This window comes from Carya illinoinensis, chromosome 8, assembly GCF_018687715.1.
Source record: "Carya illinoinensis cultivar Pawnee chromosome 8, C.illinoinensisPawnee_v1, whole genome shotgun sequence".
NCBI classification, from domain to species: Eukaryota; Viridiplantae; Streptophyta; class Magnoliopsida; order Fagales; family Juglandaceae; genus Carya; species Carya illinoinensis.
Genome location: NC_056759.1, coordinates 33,496,567 through 33,514,655, shown reverse-complemented (window position 1 = coordinate 33,514,655; position 18,089 = coordinate 33,496,567). Strand labels below are relative to the sequence as shown.

The window sequence follows — 18,089 nt, the reverse complement described above, 5'->3', positions numbered from 1 at the left end:
AATTTATCTTTAAAATTAAATTATGTCACATAATCATTTTAATAGATGTATTCTATATATCAGTTTGAGAATAAGTTTTTTAAGAAATATAGACACGTAAAGTTATAATGACATCTTATATACTATGCGTTCGTTTCTTTTCTCGTCTTATTGTGTTGACATGACATTATATATTAACACTTAATTTGTTATTTTAATTGATAATAGTTTCTTTAATAATTGATGAAGAATATAACAAAAATTCTGTACAGTTCTTTTTATATATTTTTTATATATTTTATTAATATAATTAAATTTATCAATTTTTTAATATAAAATAATTATTTTAACCAATCACATCAATCGAACCCATAAAATATATGCAAAAATAAATTTACGTAACAGGAATTTTAACATAATTCTAGTAAACGTTATCTCATCAGAGAATGTAAATATCAAGGCAAATCCTCTGTGCCATGTGGGCCCAACCACCGCCCATAAATAATGACTCCCTCAGAGGACAAGATGTTGTAACTGGTTCTCTAGTTTTTATCATAACTCAATTATCCTTCTTGGATTGCAGCCTCTGCTATTACCTCGTGGTGTCGACATGGGTTGCCAGGGAGAGCCTTTGGTTCAACAAGTCTGCAATTTATTTGAGCAAATCTCAAACCTCGAGAGTCTCAAACCCGCCAAAGATGTCAACATGCTCTTCACACAACTAGTGTTCACATGCATGCCACCAACTCCAATTGATGTAACCAAGCTGTGCAAAAGGGTGCAAGAAATCAGGTCAAAGCTGATTAAGCTTTGTGGGGAGGCTGAGGGACTTTTGGAGAGCCATTACTCTACCATTTTGGGCTCATATCAGAAACCACTTGACCATCTTGATATCTTTCCTTACCATTCTAATTACCTCAAGCTTAGCCTCCTTGAGTTCAACATCCTTTCCCAACACTGCACTCAAAATGTCCCTAGCAAAATTGCCTTTGTGGGCTCTGGTTCCCTTCCCCTTACATCTATTATCTTGGCATCTAATCACCTCACCTCCTCCACCTTTCACAATTATGATATTGACCCCTTAGCCAATTCAAAGGCTGTTAGTTTAGTTTCATCCGATCCTGACTTGTCAAAAAGAATGTTCTTCCATACGACTGATATAATGAATGTAACAACTGCTTTGAAAGATTTTGACGTTGTTTTCTTGGCAGCTCTAGTGGGCATGGACAAGGAGGACAAGGTCCGAGTCATAGATCATTTAGCCAAGTACATGGCGCCAGGAGCTCTTTTGATGCTAAGGAGTGCACATGGTGCTAGGGCTTTTCTCTATCCGGTGGTTGATCCGTCCGATCTTCGTGGATTTGAGGTTCTTTCAGTGTTTCATCCAACTGATGAGGTTATTAATTCGGTTGTGATTGCACGTAAATATCCCATGACTACACACTCACTTGAGCAGAAGAAGGGTCTTGGCCCCATAGTACTGCCTAGCAAGTGTTCTGAAATCCAAGCATTCAATCCTTTCAACCATGGGAACATGATTGAGGATCTAGCCCTTGAGGAGCAACTCTCCTAGACTAGTTATCTTTCTTTCTCCAAGATGTGTGTCTACAATACCCTCCATCTACATACATGGGTATTGAGTCCTGTAATGGCTTTTCTCACATGTTTCGTGCATGTCTAACAAGTTTACCCTCTTTAAGCATGTTTTTATTTCGTGTTGTTGCATCTTTAAATTTAGAAAAAATAAGTTCCATGTGTTTCTGAATTTTCCTCCAGTTACTAGAAAAGGTTCACATGCTATGGAGGCTAGCAATATATATATTGCAAGAACTAGTGTTATTACATTCTTTTATCTTCTTGCTTAGTTAAGTTTTACATTTTCATAGTTCCTGGACCTAAAAGGAAAGGCTTCTGTGAAAGCTTTGAACAGGTTCACTGAGGCTTGACAACAACATTGGCAAATATATAGGAGTGCCGCCTTTGCACGCTACTTATTTTCACTTCAACTCTTTAACTCAAATCAGTTCAATAAGAAACGGTCTGCATCTGCTGACAATTGGCTATAAAAATTTAATTTAGTTGATGATATCCTTCCTTTATAATCTTCATCTTCACAAAAAACATGAAAATATATATATATATATTATTATAATAATAAGTAGCTATCTAACTGCTACAATACTTTTTTTCTGTTAACTTTTCTTGTTTTTCTATCAAGTATGTTTGTATTGTAATTAAGTCCATTAATTTTTTGTTTTAAGGATATAATTGTCTTTTTTTACCTCTCTCACATTTCAGATTCTCTCTCTCCTCTCATCTCGAACCTCTCTCTCACTCTCCGATGTCTGCCTCTCTACCTACCCCTCTCAAATCTACCCTCTCACACGTTTCCCTTTCATAATATTTGTCTATTTTATTTTAATATATCTTAACTTTAATTTTGAATTAATCTTTTTATTTTTTAATGTATCTAAATATATAATTATTATACTTACTGACGTACCATTATCTAATGATAAAGATATTTACAAAGTTTTTTTTTTTTTCTTTTTGTCTCTACATTAAATTATTCATTAATCAAGCTTTTTTTTATATATAAAAAATTATATTATTTTTTCTAAAAACATGTTTAACCCAACTAAACAAACGTACTTTGCAAGTACTTCTGAACTAGTATATATATATATATGAGCAATGTTACGACTGCAATAAAGACATAAGCAATTTTATCTTTAATATTTTTTAAAATGACTAAAATATCCTTCTTAAAATAATATTTTTTTCTCCTTTAATAAATAGCCTGCACATACTTCAAGTGAATACTGCAAATAAAATTTCTCTATTAAAATAGAATTGCACTCTTAAATAAAATCAGGTCGGAAATCCTTATTTTGGAAACGGAACAGTTTACGGTCAGGTCAGAAGTTTTGAATTTGGTCTGGATGAACAGTACTACTAGCCCTCGATTGTATGGTTCTCCGGTTATATCACCCGATCTATGCAAGTCGAGCGAAAATGCCTAGGCTATCAATTGCTTCTTGCCCCCACCAAGATACTGCTATTAGTAATTTAGCATAGAAAAATTCTACTTATCATCCCTACACCACACATGAGATTATACACAATTAGGGAAAGAGAAGCATCGAGATCTCCTATAATTTTTTAACATAAATACTTTCTACAATTCGATATAGACAATATGTAAACTCTACTATATTGCTGACGTTTAATACAGCAGTCCACTTGCTATGTCTGTCTCTCTCTCTCTCCCCAAGTTTTTGAGGTGTTTGGATCAGAAAATTGTTGGAAATCTAAATCCAATAAGAAACTAAATACCACAAACTATGCTGCGCAAACAAAGCGAGTACAAGGAGAAATGACACAAACAAGGATTAATAAACTGACATGGAAGCTCACAAGCTATGCTGCACTAACACATTTTAAGAACAAAGAGTACATTGTGCATACAAGAATTAATGAACTGACATGGAAGCCCACAAATGATCTGAGTTTAAATCAAAGGTTAAGATACTAATCCTAATTGCTGCCTAAGACTTTTACAAGATAACTAGCACCAGAAAGAATGTGTGGCTTCTCTTCTAACACCCAGCTGATCCAGCTGCCTTGAGGAAGTTGTCAAATGGGCTGGCAGGAGGCAGCCTCATTGCCAACCATGGGTCCTGTGGCAACACATTTCCCTGAGCAGGGGAGCCAATGCTACTTGTTATCTACATGATAAAATTGATAAAGAACGGTATTAACAGAAAATAACTGACAACCTAGAAACTGTTGTCGCAAAGTTCAAATGATTAATACCAAGTTATTTGCAACTATTTTTTAATAGGTGTCAAGAAAGTTATTTGCAACTATTTAACCTTCCAAATTACTAAATTCAAGATTCTCGTAACCTTGTCTTCGTCAAGCATTCCATCAACTATAACGACTAAAAATAAAAAATGAAAGGGTAAGGAAAGAAAGCATTAATGAGTAGAACTTAAAGTATATAAGAAACCACTAAGGTATAAAAATAGCTAAACCAAAATATTTAAAAAAAAAAAAAAAAAAAAAGGTAAAAAAACCATCAGGTATTCGTGGAGTCTAACTTGTAAAAAATAGCAAAAACCAAAAATAACAAAGATAAAAGAAAAAACAAAGAAAGAAAACATGGACCTGTAAATTTTGGTAAATCCAAAAGATTAAAAAAAATGAAAGAAAATTAAGAAAAGAAAATTTTAAGAAAAAACTGATCATAAATTGAGTCTGGAGAGCATCAAGTCAAAACTTGGGCCTTAATATCAAATTGAAGATAAACACAAGATGTTTCTATATGAATTTCCCTTTATAATAATACATTCTGGGATTTATGTGGAAAGTCCAAAGCGAGTTAACATGTTGTGTAGAAGGCTAACCTTTTTGAGTGCCAAGTGTCCATCTGCAAGAAATGCAGGAAACGATTTGTCAACCACCCTACTTTGGTGATTTTCATGAGCCAACCAATTGGAGAGTTTCTTCCTTGTGCCCGTGCCAAGGGCTTCACACTGGCTAGCCATGGTGTTGTACGAGAGGGGAGATGTAGTCACCGATGTTCCTGCCACTTGCCCAGCTACTTCAAGTGCCTGAAAGCACCATCAATTAGTAGGCAAATAATTTTCATGGACGGATCTAGGTGTCTTGCACATCAATTACTTTTTTTGATCGGTAATCAAGTAGTTTTATTCATAATAGTAGGCAAATCCCAAGTACACGGAGTATACTTGAGAAATACCTAACTAGAGTTTCAATCTTGCACATCAATTACTAAAATGAAGATACACTATTTCTAACCAACAACAAAAATTACTTCCAACTCTTTTACACATAGGATATATAGGAATCATCACACAAATTGCCTAATAAACAAACGCACATTGAACAATTTGCAATACATAATATTTTAGCAGATAGGTCAGTCAGTCTTGATACTTCCAATATTTTTTATTTGATAGATCCTTTTTCAGACTAGTCTTTCCATAAATAATATTATGGAAATTCAGGAAGTTAATACAACCTTGTTTTAACATCTTGTAAATACACTTTTCGCAGACACAGAGAAGGGGAGGTTACCGATTCCAGAAGCTGTCCAATGCTGATGACATGAGGCATAGATGGTGAAGATGGCATTTTGGGTATAAACCGAGATAGGTCAGCAACAGATGCTTCACTTCTTGCGTCATCCTCAACTAATGAATTCATTGGAAAATCCTACACCATAAGCAAACAAAAACAATAGATAGTGACAATAGTGATTTCTTGGAAGTGGCCATTTGACTGCGATGAGAAGCAGATGGTAGGGTTGGTGTACTGCAACATCTTTGTTTACTTTCCTCTCCAAGGATGAGCTAATGTCTGAATATAACTTCATCACTTCCACATATTTACATAGCATCTAAACAATACCACACACTCACCTATCAATTTTTTTTTCCAACTAAAGCTGAGGAGAGTTGTCAGAAAGCAATGAGCTCCTTGCAAGGTCATCGCTTAAAATAGTATTAAAATGATCATAAAGAGCATACCCCATCAAACGACAACGATTTCTTGGAATGGGGAACCATTTGATTGTGGTCAAATTCAAGTATTGACTGTGGGCCAAACATGAATGCATCATCGGGTGTGAATAATTCTGACAGTTGCTCAGTCAGGGCATCTGCCTCCAGCTTAACGAGCAGAAACAGACAGATCAGAGAGAGAGAGAGAGAGAGAGAGAGAGGAGGGGGAGGGGGTTCTGGATAAAATGTCATACCTCGATAATGCTAGACAGACTCTGAACTAAAATGTCCATTATGACATTGTCAGATTTGTATACCTTGCTCCGTAATTCAGAGAGCAATGATGCAGCGAGTTGATTATCAGCAACAGATCCATACTCTCTGATATCTGCCTGAGGCTTTACATATACTTGCAGGTCATCATTAATACCCAGATAAGGATCAACCTGAACTTGTAGAAGACAAATTTTTTATTAGATAACAATCAATATCAGCAGTTTTAAGCACAGAGACCACCCCAAGCCCTAATGCAACCACCCACCCAGAAAGCATGAAACAATCATAACTCACATCATATGGAACTGATGACTTGAGGAAATCATTCAGATCAGGAATATGATATATTTTAGCTGCAAACATCAACATGCCTGTCGATAATACAAAGATAGATCTTTGGCATGCTGGAGACAACATACCTACCAAAACAGAAACACATATCAATATGTCATTTTAACATACCAAAATGAAAAGCCTACTCATGAAACTCTACTGTCATACCATTGTTAGGATCCATGGATGTATTCCTGAGAGACAGGGGAAGCTGAAAGAATCGGACCACAAGGTTGTCATTTGAGTTCTGCACATCATTTATTTGAGATATGGTCACTAAACTAAATTATCTAGGTCATGCCCTCATTCAATTAACAATTAGCATGGTCTCTCTGACGAGCCAGAGTGAATGGGAAAATAAGAAGCAGGAGATAGGAGAAAAGAATTGACGAAAAAATAACCAAGCAAGTACTGTATTTAATTATGAACTTTACCTTTAAGCCTGAAGAAATAAGTGTTAATACGAAAGAATGAGCTATAGCTTCAATATTTGAAGGTAAATTATCCGGAAGACTGGCCTGCATCCAGAAGGCAGACAACAACTGCCCTATTTGCTCCTCACTAAACTTCATAATATGCGGTTCCTGCGCCAAACATAGACCAAATTTGTTAAGAATATTGTATAAATCGAAAAGATCTATAATGCCACCCAAAAACAACCGATTTATGGAAGTGAAAATTATGCTTACAGCATCCAACAAGGTGGTTGACCCAACAGTTCTGTCAATAATACAGCTAATTTTGTAAACATTGGGGGAATTCTTGCGGACGCGCCCCTGTTTCCAGTCATCTTCAACAATGTCCCTTTCTTTAAGATCATCATGAAAATCACTTCCAATTTTTTCCACTTTGATGCCATCTTTTTCTCTCCGAAGCTTTTCAAGTAAAGCTTTAATCGATGCAGATGCAGGATTTGAGTGCCATCTCCTCGGTTGGTGTAGAAAACCACTTGCAAGAGAAGCAACTTCATGTTGTTGATGGTTAGAGATTGGAATTAAAAGAGCAGAAAATATCTGGTGCGCTCCAACCCGTGCCTCTGTGTCTGGGTGTAGCATCACCTTCAACAGCTGAACAAGAAGGCCTTCTGGAAAGACCTACATGAAAAATTTAAAGTAATTTAACAGGGTGAGCCCCAAAGAAAAAAGAAAAATTGTACCTCAATAAGTATAACAGTCAACCTCACAACCCCTGGATGATATAGCTTTCTAACACCTCGACCATATAACATTTTTTTTTTTTTGATAAGTAATCAAAATTGTATTAATTAAAGAAAAGGCCTAGCCCAGTATGTACAAGAAACTACCCCTTTAAGCAGGGGCAAGAGAGACAAGAAAATCATGGAGGACCATTCCATTGAAATCAATAGCAATGGCCCAATTACAAAGCGTACTAAAAAACAAAGTCAGCAGCTCCTCTACTGTTCACTCCATGTCTTCGAAAGTCCTTGCATTCCTCTCCTGCCATAAAGACCACATGATACAAAGTGGTATCATCCTCCAAACCGCTGAAATCTGGGGCTGGCCACCTATATTGGGCCAGCAGGCCAAAGCTGCCGCCACTGTCCCCGGCATAGCCCAGCCCAACTCCACTCTACTTAGCACCTCATCCCACAAAACCCTTGCAATCTTGCAGTGTAGTAAAAGATGGTCTACCGACTCGCCCCCTCCTTTACACATACAGCACCAATCTGCCACAATAATCCTCCTTTTTCTCAAATTATCAGTTGTGAGGATCTTACCCAAAGCAGCAGTCCACACAAAGAAAGCCACCTTAAGGGGCGCCTTATGTTTCCATATCCTTCTCCAAGGGATCTGACAGTTAGGATTTTGCTCGAGAGCAATATAGAAGGAGCGAACTGAGAACCTACCTTTCTTGTGTGGGACCCACCATAACCAGTCTTCTTGTTGATTGCTCGGCCTCATAGAGTACAAGAGACTATAAAAATCCACTAAGCTATTCATCTCCCAATCTTGCGCCGCCCTGCTAAAACTTATGTTCCAATGAAAATGTCCCCCCGACAAACCCATAACCTCCGCTACTGAAGCCTCTTTATTGCTGGCAAATTGATAAAGAGAGGGGAACAACTCATGTAACGTCATATCACCACACCAAATATCTTTCCAAAATTTGATCCTGGTACCATTCCCCATCTGAAAACGGGCATGCCGACATAAGACTGTCCAACCTTTCCTGATATGTTTCCACAACCCCACTCCATCAGCTCCTCTAACTTCTTTAGTATCATGTGGTCCACTCTCATCGCCGGCACAGTCTGTTGCTCCTCCGACGTCTCCCCTTCCGGCAGCAACACGGCCGGCGTTGGTGGCTGGGATTCGGGTTTTTTAGAACCCGTTAAAGGCTGAACCTTTCTTACCGGGTCCACGGGCCGTACCCCACCCATGTTCGACGAGACTGGGTCTGCCAGTAATGGGCCTTTGTCCCGGCCCAAATCTCCTACACCCATATTAGGCCTTTTGCTGGGGCCCGGCAGCCCACAAGCTTTATTTTTAACCACAACTGCCCCACCCGACTGCCCTGCCTCATGTATCCGTGGGCCCTTCTCCCAACCCACTCTTTTCGGCCCACTCACTTCCTTCCAGACCTCAACTCTTCCTTTTTTCACTTGGGCCTTGTCTTTAAACAAGCCCAGCCCTTCAAACTCAGCATCCCTACGGCTACAAACACAGCCTTCCTTATTTCGCCAAACAAAAATCTTCAAAGTCTCCATCTCCCTCTGCAACTTCCATACTTGCTCCTGTAGCTCTTCCATTTTCCCACACGCAACCCAGTCTTCCCCCCTGCCACCTTCTGAGTAATGTACTCCTTGAGGAGCTCGAGGCAACTGCTTGTCAGAAAGCCTTACTCCATCACTTGGTCCCTGCCACCCTCTACTTCCCAGCACCTCCCTATACGTCCGTGTCTTCCCCGCCGGAGGCTTTTCACCGTGAAGTCCTCCCTGTGTCCTCTCCTCCTTCAGCAGCTCCCCAAAGGCCTCCTTCAGTCTCTTCCATCCTTTCCCCCCATCCCCTTCCGGGAAAATGATAAGCCTCCTTCCTCCACCCTCTTTGTATTCTGCCACCTCCAGAAATCTACCCCTACTGTTGTAACGTTTTTGAGCTAAATAGCTGGAGGATCCCTCTCAAATGGAGCTGTAGAACTCATCCTTCTCCCTGCTGAAGCAACTCTCTAAAGCCTTACACAGCCACTGTAAAATGTTCTGCTTCACTAAGAGTTCCTGTTGCCTCTTCCAACTTCTTTCTACGATGCGAAGCTGGGCTCCCTCTTTTACAAGAGTGAACAATTTTGAATCTATTCCAACTTCTCTAAAAAATCCCATTGAAACCAACTCACAATACCACTAATCTACTGAACTTTAACCAGATAATCAGACCTTGATAATAATCAAACCAACACACCAGCCTACATTTTAGAGAGTTTCTCTCTCTAAAAACTAATAATACATCTTCGACCATATAACATTCCACTTCAGAATCTTCAGACAAGTTTTTTTTATAGGTAAACGATTGTATTAATGAGAATAGGCATAGCCCAAGTACACAGAGGGTATACAAGAGATAACACCTATTTTTTTTTTTATGAATAAGAGATAACACCTAGTTAGGAGGAAGAAATGAAAACAAGAAAGTCATGAACGTCTAGGCCATTGAAATCTACAGCTTTAGCCCATAGGAATAAAGTTTTAACAAAGAGTAATCCAATCTCCTCCAACTAGCTTTCCTTGTCTTCAAAAGTATGATCATTCCATTCCTTCCATAGGCACCATAGAATACACATAGGAACTATCTTCCACACAGCTGTGAATCTGTGATTTGTGGAAAACCGCCCAGGTTTGTCCAACTAGCCAGAAGCTCGACCACAATAGCAAGTATAACCCAGGCTAGCTCTAACCTTCTAAAGACATCATCCCATAACGCTCTGCAACCTCACGATGCAATAAAAGATGATCTGCAGTCTCACAAATTTTTCAGCACATACAGCACCAGTCCACTATAATCACTCTGTGTTTCCATAAATTATCCGTTGTCAAAATCTTACCCAAAGAAGCCATCCAAGCATAAAATACTGGCCTTGGGAGGTGCCTTATTTCACCAAATCCTTCTCTATGGAAAGTGATTGTTCTGTGGATGTGTGAGGGACTTATAGAAGGAAAAAACAGAAAATGCAACTTTTCTAGTGGGTACCAACCACAAACTGTCAGTCCCCTGAGCACTCGATCTCATGGAGTACAAGAGTTTGAAAAAATTCGAAAAGCTGCAACTTCCCAATCATGGGCCGCCCTAATAAAACTCACATTCCATTAGACAAAGCCACCAGACATCTCCATGAGGTCAGCCACTGATGCTTCTTTTTCATGCGCAATCCTGAAAACTGTAAGGAATGTGTCCTTAAGGGCTCTATCCCACCATAAGTCATACCAGAATTTTATTCTAGATCCGTATCCCATTACAATTCTAGTGTGTCGAGCAAAAACCCCAACCTCGTCTTACATGCTTCAAGACTCCCACTCCATAAACCCCTTGTGCCTCCCTAGTGCTCAACCCACCCCCCACCCCCCCACCCATACTTGAAGTCAATCACCAACTTCCATAAAGCTTTCCTTTCCATATTATACCCCCACAACCATTTCCCAAGAACAGCCCGAATGAAACAATAACAGAACATAATTTCTTTATAAGTAACCATAACAAAATTTATGCATGCAAGTTACATCCAATCACTATCCTCTCCATCAATTTTTCTACCTAAGTATAGAAAACCTTAAGTATGATAGTCAAAATATGTAATCAGAGGTCATTAAATTGAACATAAGCAAATGGAAAACCTCTGGAGAGGATATTAAATGATTTCCCTCCTCTCACCTGTTGAGAGCGTGAAGAGGCCGATGCTACAGAGATGACATGAGCAAGAATCATCAATGATCCAATGGTTGCTCTGGAACCAACTCCAGATGGCAACTTCTCCAGCGTTATTGCCATCAGATCAAATAGTGGTCGTGCATCACCAATCTGCAAAAGACAACATCACATTTTGTTAAACTGGACAGACAGTGGAAAGCAGCAACTATGTACAGCAAAGCATCAAACTTACCCCTTTAGCAATTTCAAGTAAACAGTCTTCAATGGAATTCTGCAGTAAGATATTTTTGTTGGACTCTTGCTCACCAACTGATTCAGCTGTGGCTTGAAGACTTTTCCTTGAATGCCTGCACAGGTCACAGACAAATCCAATTTCTGCCAGTGAAGTTCCTGATCTAATTTGCCTAGCTAAAGCAGTAGCGACTTGAATGACATAAGATTTGAGTTGGGGGTCATGTGCAACATTTTTGTGATCCAGATGCCGTATCAAAGAAGCTAAAATCAGCTGCTGGTTCCCTTAAAATAAAAATAAAAAAACACATTAGCAAAATACTCGTACTGTAGAGGGATTAAACTAAATGCCTATACATATATATATATACATATTCCACCAATAAACATTTTTTCAGCCTACTCTTTTGAAGAGAGGGGAAGAGAGAAAAAAAAAAGAAATCCACAAAATGTTAGATAGTTTGAATTTCAAACCTAAATACAATAAATAAAAGACTAATATAATATAAATAACACATATTGAGGAAGAAGCCAAAGGAGGATCAAGATACCTGAACTCTCCATGAAGTACGCCATGTCGGACAAAACCATCACAGCCAAACCTTGTCGAGGCACCCAGTGCTGTCCAGAATCAAAATAAATAAATATTGGATCCAGTACCCTGCGCATTGTTGTGCTCTCCTTGGCTAATTCAACCATTCTTTGGATACAAATTTGTGCCCATACTTTTGGGGTCTCAATCTCTTCTCTATAATAAAGGCAAGATATTGGTCAAAGGGAAAAAAATTAAAAAAAAAAAAAATTGTCTAAGTTAGACTAATTGAAGAGAAAATTCCCATAAATGGTTAAAATCACAGGCTCTGGAATATTTACTACCTTGTCAAAAGAGAAGGATCCTTCTTTTCTGGTCGTGGCCTCACAGTCAGCCAGCTAGGGCTAGTATCACAACTTGCACCAGCACCACCTCTGCCCTCACATCTAATTACTTCATCCACCCAATTATGATGTGCCTCCCCTCTCCCAACATCACCTTCTGTATGAGTATCAGGCTCATAGTTATCTAAAGTGCCATATACAATCTGCAGCGTGGATATATCAAGAAATTAAAATTCAACACCAGAACTTCAACAAACTGGAACAATAAAGTGAAACACAAGAACAAGGAATATGCAAAAAATAAAAAGACTGCAGAATTTAGTACGGCAAAACAAGTGAAATGCAAAAAGAAGCATACGCAGCACTAAAGATTGCAGAATGCAGGCAAAACTTATAATGATGTACAGTATACACTTCGATACAATAACTAGACAAGTGCTAAAACTGTCAAAAAGACAGGAAAGTTTCCTTTCACATGGCATCACATCATCTTGATCCAATCAATAACCCTGGGGGAGAATGTCCGAAAAAAATGTGAAGTACCAACAGAGCTCATCACTGTTTCTCAGATTATTATTATCACTCGACCAATTGGCCTTTAGTTTTAGTAGGTGAGGATTGACATCAAAAACAGCCTCTAAAATTAACTGAAAATTAAAATGAAAGGAAAGAATAATGAGAAAGCAATCTCTCTTTCTCCACTCCTTCGAAAAATTCAGTGCAATTTAAGTGGACTTAATTCAAAGGCATCCAAATAACCAGTTGAATGTTCATTATCTCATTAGGAAGTTAAAAGTCTAGGATTTTAAATGCCACATGTGTCCATTTTGAGTAATACTTGTTTGAAATATAACGATATAAATGAAATAAAACAATATGAATGAAACATCATGATATGAATTTCAGTATAAACTACAATTTTTATTTGGTCATTATGTTGCAATCCTATGAGTTTAGACAACATTTGGAAAAATATTGCGATACTTCAATGTTAATAAAACCCCTCAATTCTGCGAGAGTTTGTTGAGTCTAACAAAAATCTAATAGAATCATTAAATAGCATTGAAAAAACTAACTCAAAAGAACTAACCTCGTCAAAATCAACAAACATGTGCGAGAACTGTGCCATAAACCACAACTGCCAAGGGAGAAAATTATCAAACGACCAATCTTCCAGCTCCAAAACAACTGGCGATTAATGGTTCATATATTTTAAAGCTATTAAACAAGTCATGATGGGAAATAGATAACACAAATTAATTTTATAGAAAACTGTCTTCCTGATCCTTGTAATAAGAAACAACGAAGGAGAAAATCAAACTATAAAACTACCATGGCCGATAGGCATTGCAAGCTTGAAGCCCTTAAGCAGAGCCTTTGATGTTCGTCCCCTTTCTCACGAGCCAGTGCACATACTTTACCAACCAAATTTTCAATGTTATGTGTGTAGGTTCCATCTGCCTGTTCAGACATTAGGTCAACAGCCAAAACTATGTATTGAGTGTGATAAAAATACTGCTGATTAATATTTGAGGATGACAGGAAAGAAAGCATCTGATCTACGCACAAACCTTAAATACTGCTAACTATTTTCTCTGTTTAGTTTTTATTGGTTGCAGGGGCCATTGATCTACAACCTAAAGAGAGCTCTGGAGGTAGGACCAACAGCCTTCAAATAGTTATGTGAATGCCATATAAAATCAACTCTGCTAACATCCACAATAAGCATTTCTACTTTCTTGATGTGATCTTCTAGAAGCACGAGCTTGATGTATGCTCTCACCCATCTTTAAATTTTTAACTTATTCATCGAATTAATGGAGCATAACCTATATGTATATCTTTTTGATAAGTAATAGAAGATTTTATTAATAGCATAACCAACGCATATCTTATGAAATGGAAATTTTACCATACCAGGGTAAGAAACTTTTTCTAGCTTAAGGAGTTTTGTTCTTTTCTAATTTTTGCCCTTGGTCATTGTTTACATAATGTTCAAATGTCCCAGGAAACCAGAAGAATCCATTTTCCTTTTTTTTTTTATAAGTATGGGAATCAAAGCCAAAAGAATCAATTTTTCTCACATTCAATTGTAATTGAATACGTTCTTTTTTTTTAATCAGTAGTTGAATATGTTTCTTCCCTTCTGAAGAGAAGAAAATTGAAAAAAAAAAAAAAAAAAATCTCCCAAGATGCATAAAGAAGTCATATCGAAGTACATAATTATAATTAAGAAGTTCTTCATCCTGTTTGGCATATTTTGATAGCAGTTACAAAAGAAATCTAAAGCAAGGTCTGAACTTACCTGACTGTATATAAACATTGTTAAGGTTTGGCATCCAATTATCTTCATGGCATCTTGCTTAGAGTTGTCCAAAAGTCCAGTAACCACATTTAGCAGACTAACAGCAAAACATGCCCTGCACGGTGAAATTTACAAAACTACATCACATACACAGACGAAAAAAAATCATCAGAAACAAATTTCTCAACTTCTCCATTTAAAAATACAGGACCAGATATAAAAACTTGAAGGACTAAAAGAAAAAACTACCTTTTAGTAAAATATCATGTATTCAATAGCTATTAGAAGCATTAAGTGACGAGCCTTAGAGACTTCTTAGAAAACAATTCTGGGGAACACAATACCTAACAGGATTTCTTGCTAAACATACAAACATTGGCTAGAAATGAGTTGCTCATCTAGAATTCATTGTAGAACAAACTTAGAAACTGACAAATCTAAACACACTTCAACAATAATATGACAAGTAAGAAAAGGAAAAGGAAAAACTTGCACTCACATCTGCTCCTTACATATGCCAAGCAGCTTATTGTACGTCTCTACAACAATATTGATGAACTTGATGTGCTCATATTTCAGTTCTTTATAGAACCTATCTTCAAGATACTTTGCTATCTGATAAATAGAAAGTACCATTGATATTCAACATCAAGGTTTCTCATTTCAATACTAAATTACACTTTTACCAGCAGATATGTAAGTAGCATGTAAGGGTCAATACCTTTGGAATCCGGAAAGGGTTTTTTGCAGCATATTCACATAACTTAGCTATTTTTCTTTCACTTGGATGGCCATCCTGAAATATATTTCAAGACTTTGAGCATTATATTTAGTTATTTATTGATAGGAATTGTAAACTACAAAATGATCTTCCAAGTTCAAGCAAATGACTTATTAAGAAATACTTCTAGTAAAATGCTTATAACCAAAACTCATAATCCATGCTAGATTTGGCTGATTGGATTTTTGGGTCTAAACCCCATTTCATCCATATCTAGGTGATACAGAGTGGGGCTCGACTCTCAAGTTTTCTTCAATCAAGTACAGAGGAAATCAGGTGAAAGGATAATGTAGGATAACACTTAAGCCCATCTATAGGCCCAGAGAGGACGAGGCAAAGCACAAAATGAATTCAAAGATAATCTTCATCTGGCAAGCATATTAGCACGTTTCAGATCCTCCTCCATGATCCAATTGGAGGGCCAGCATTCCAAAATAAGCAAACAGTAGCAAGGCACATCCAGTTGTTAAAAGCAGCCATACCAGAAAAGTGATAAAGACATTTATATTCTTTGCTTCAAAGGAGGGTGCGCGTTTTCTCTTGGTCATGGGAAACATAATGGCAAAGTACATTATTTGGCAGTGATCACCACATTACATAATCAAATGGCCAAATTGCTGACCACTTTTTACATTTAAACTAGTTATGGTTGCTAGCTAGGGTACCTCTAAACTCAAAGAAAACATAAACGTAGCATCTTATATTACACCATCAGATACTAAACGTTCAAAATTACTGAAAAGGTAATATGAAAGAAGTAAGATGCTAACAGGCGATTTAGGAAATATATCTGCCAGCAGTTTTTTGTAACGCTTGACGGGTTGTCGAGAACTTGACCGCAAAGCTGGACAGCAAACGCACATGCTCCCACACACTGGGAAAATCTTTCTGGAGATGACACCCATTTCCTGCAAGTTTTTAGATAAAAGAACAAAGTAATGAAAACCACAACCAAACAGGTGAACTTGCACCCAAAACAAAGAAACCAAAACTAAGCGCAGCAAAGATGAATCCACCAGGCCAGCAGAAGAGCTTAGCAGAACACAAAATAAAGACAAACAGCACGTTCCGGGGGAAAATGTAGGGATACAGGATAAAAGGAAAATCCCAGAAGGAGAGAAAAAGAAAACAGAAGGTTGGCCCCCATTGAAGGCTTCGAAGAACAAACATGAGTTACGAAACCCTCCATCAAACGGCCCAAAAACAACAAACGGAAAAAATAAAACAAATGAACTAGAGGGAGGGAAAATCGCCAACCCAAAAGAAAAGGCCAACGAAACATTTGAAGCGACATAAGAAATAGACATGAGAAATGCAAACCAGACACAAGCATACAGAAGATTTTCAAATGTACCCAGAGCCAAGTGCGAAGCAAAAAGAGTTATAAAACCAGTCAACATTAGAAACCCAGCTATATAGGCCTCAAAAGCGAGGAAAAAAGAAAATAAAAGAAAAAGCTCGATGAAACAAAATCCATATACCCATCAGAAGGAAAAAAACAGAGAGAAAGCAAAGAACTACTCTTATTACGTTTCCCTGAAGTGCAGATCAAGAGGGCGAAGCTCACACCTCTTGCAGGGTTTTCAGAACAGAGAGAGCGAGAATTAAAGCGTCGAGAAGATGGTACAGGAACAGCAAAGAGTCAAGGCTCAAGAGACTCCAACAGAGAGAGAGAGAGAGAGAGAGAGAGGGCGCGTGGAACAACACAAATTAAAGGAAGATGGGAGAGAGCATAAGGTAGATCACGTGATGAGTGTCAGTTTCACATATCCTGAAAAAAGTGATTAAACAACGAACGATCGATTGCTTGGTTAACGGGTCTGTGTCAGAACTTCAGAACTTTTGGAAGGCCACTCTCTATGTTTAAAAAAGGCAGACATGGTTTTTGAAGTACCAAATTTGAACTCTTTTTGAGGGCTCAAACCTCCTCAAGTTCCACCCATCTCAAATGGCTTTCTCATCGAAAATGATTTGCAATAAATTCCGCCCCACATTTTTCCTCATGTGGATTTTCCAAGTTTCATTAATAACATTTATGAGTTAAGCGGAAGATAATTTCATTTCAAATCAATTATTAACATAATTCATTACTTTTTAATTTTATATAAAAAAAAAATTAAATTCATCTAAATATATTTCATACATTTCAAATTTAAAAAATTAAATTCATCTCAGTTTAAAAAGATTTAAACTCATTTCAATAAAATTTACAAAATACTTCACAATTCAACTCAATTTATCATCAACACAACCCTGAAATATAAAAGCATCCCAAACACAGGAATATAAGGCAGGTGGCGTAATTTCTAATTTTAACAGAGTTTTTATGCTTTGCCCGTTATCAAAGAATAAACAATACAGCTATGCTCCTTCCTTATAAACTGATGTTTAAATTCAGGAAAATTTCTACAAACTATAATATGATACTATTCCTATCTTACAATCATGAAATGGCATAACCAATGAACCTTTTGGATTTTTCTTATAAAAAATAAAGAAAAATCATGATAATAAATATATTATATTTCACATAGTTAGATTAAAATATATATATATATATATATTTAATAATAATTTGTAGCATAACTCCCTGTTTATCTACCGCCAAAATTGAATATTGCCTGGTTTAAACTTTATTCTCAAAATGGGGAGAGACTGAAAATTAAAACTTTAAAAACTTCTCAAAGTTTTCGTATTGTCAAAAGTTTTATAAAAACAAACACACATTTTAATTTACCAGTTTTTAACTCAAAAAATCTCAAGTTTCTTCTCAAGTTTTCATCTTTTCGGATCTCACCTTATTTTAATATTGTTTCCTCTAATAATATATTTTAAATAAACAATATATTGACATGAATACACATTGCAAAAAAAAATAAAAGTTGTACCAAACGTACAATAAA

At 37.1% G+C, this 18,089-nt stretch overlaps 2 protein-coding genes across 5 annotated transcripts; one reads left to right on the top strand and one right to left on the bottom strand.

Moving 5' to 3' along the window:
• Nucleotides 1-521: 521 nt before the first annotated feature.
• LOC122318255 (nicotianamine synthase-like) lies at nucleotides 522-1,969 on the top strand. The gene has a single exon (XM_043135467.1). The coding sequence runs from the start codon at nucleotides 590-592 to the stop codon at nucleotides 1,550-1,552; it is 963 nt and encodes a 320-aa protein (XP_042991401.1). The 5' UTR covers nucleotides 522-589; the 3' UTR covers nucleotides 1,553-1,969.
• Nucleotides 1,970-3,371: 1,402 nt separating this feature from the next.
• Nucleotides 3,372-17,084, bottom strand: LOC122318905 (protein SEMI-ROLLED LEAF 2-like). Of its 4 annotated transcripts, none has more exons than XM_043136650.1 (20): nucleotides 16,714-17,084; nucleotides 15,957-16,094; nucleotides 15,127-15,201; nucleotides 14,905-15,020; nucleotides 14,406-14,520; nucleotides 13,433-13,561; nucleotides 13,191-13,238; nucleotides 12,101-12,303; nucleotides 11,776-11,972; nucleotides 11,226-11,509; nucleotides 10,997-11,143; nucleotides 6,806-7,210; nucleotides 6,551-6,700; nucleotides 6,285-6,363; nucleotides 6,078-6,202; nucleotides 5,762-5,953; nucleotides 5,535-5,675; nucleotides 5,083-5,220; nucleotides 4,389-4,595; nucleotides 3,372-3,707 (listed from the first exon to the last, which is right to left on the bottom strand). In XM_043136650.1, exons 2-20 carry the CDS (start codon nucleotides 16,089-16,091, stop codon nucleotides 3,579-3,581), a joined length of 3,015 nt encoding a protein of 1,004 aa, XP_042992584.1. In that variant the 5' UTR covers nucleotides 16,092-16,094; nucleotides 16,714-17,084; the 3' UTR covers nucleotides 3,372-3,578. The 4 variants fall into 4 exon arrangements, with proteins under 4 accessions (XP_042992584.1, XP_042992583.1, XP_042992585.1 ...); XM_043136649.1 differs by having other exon boundaries at nucleotides 16,717-17,084; XM_043136651.1 differs by having other exon boundaries at nucleotides 16,756-17,084.
• Between the last annotated feature and the right edge of the window lie 1,005 nt (nucleotides 17,085-18,089).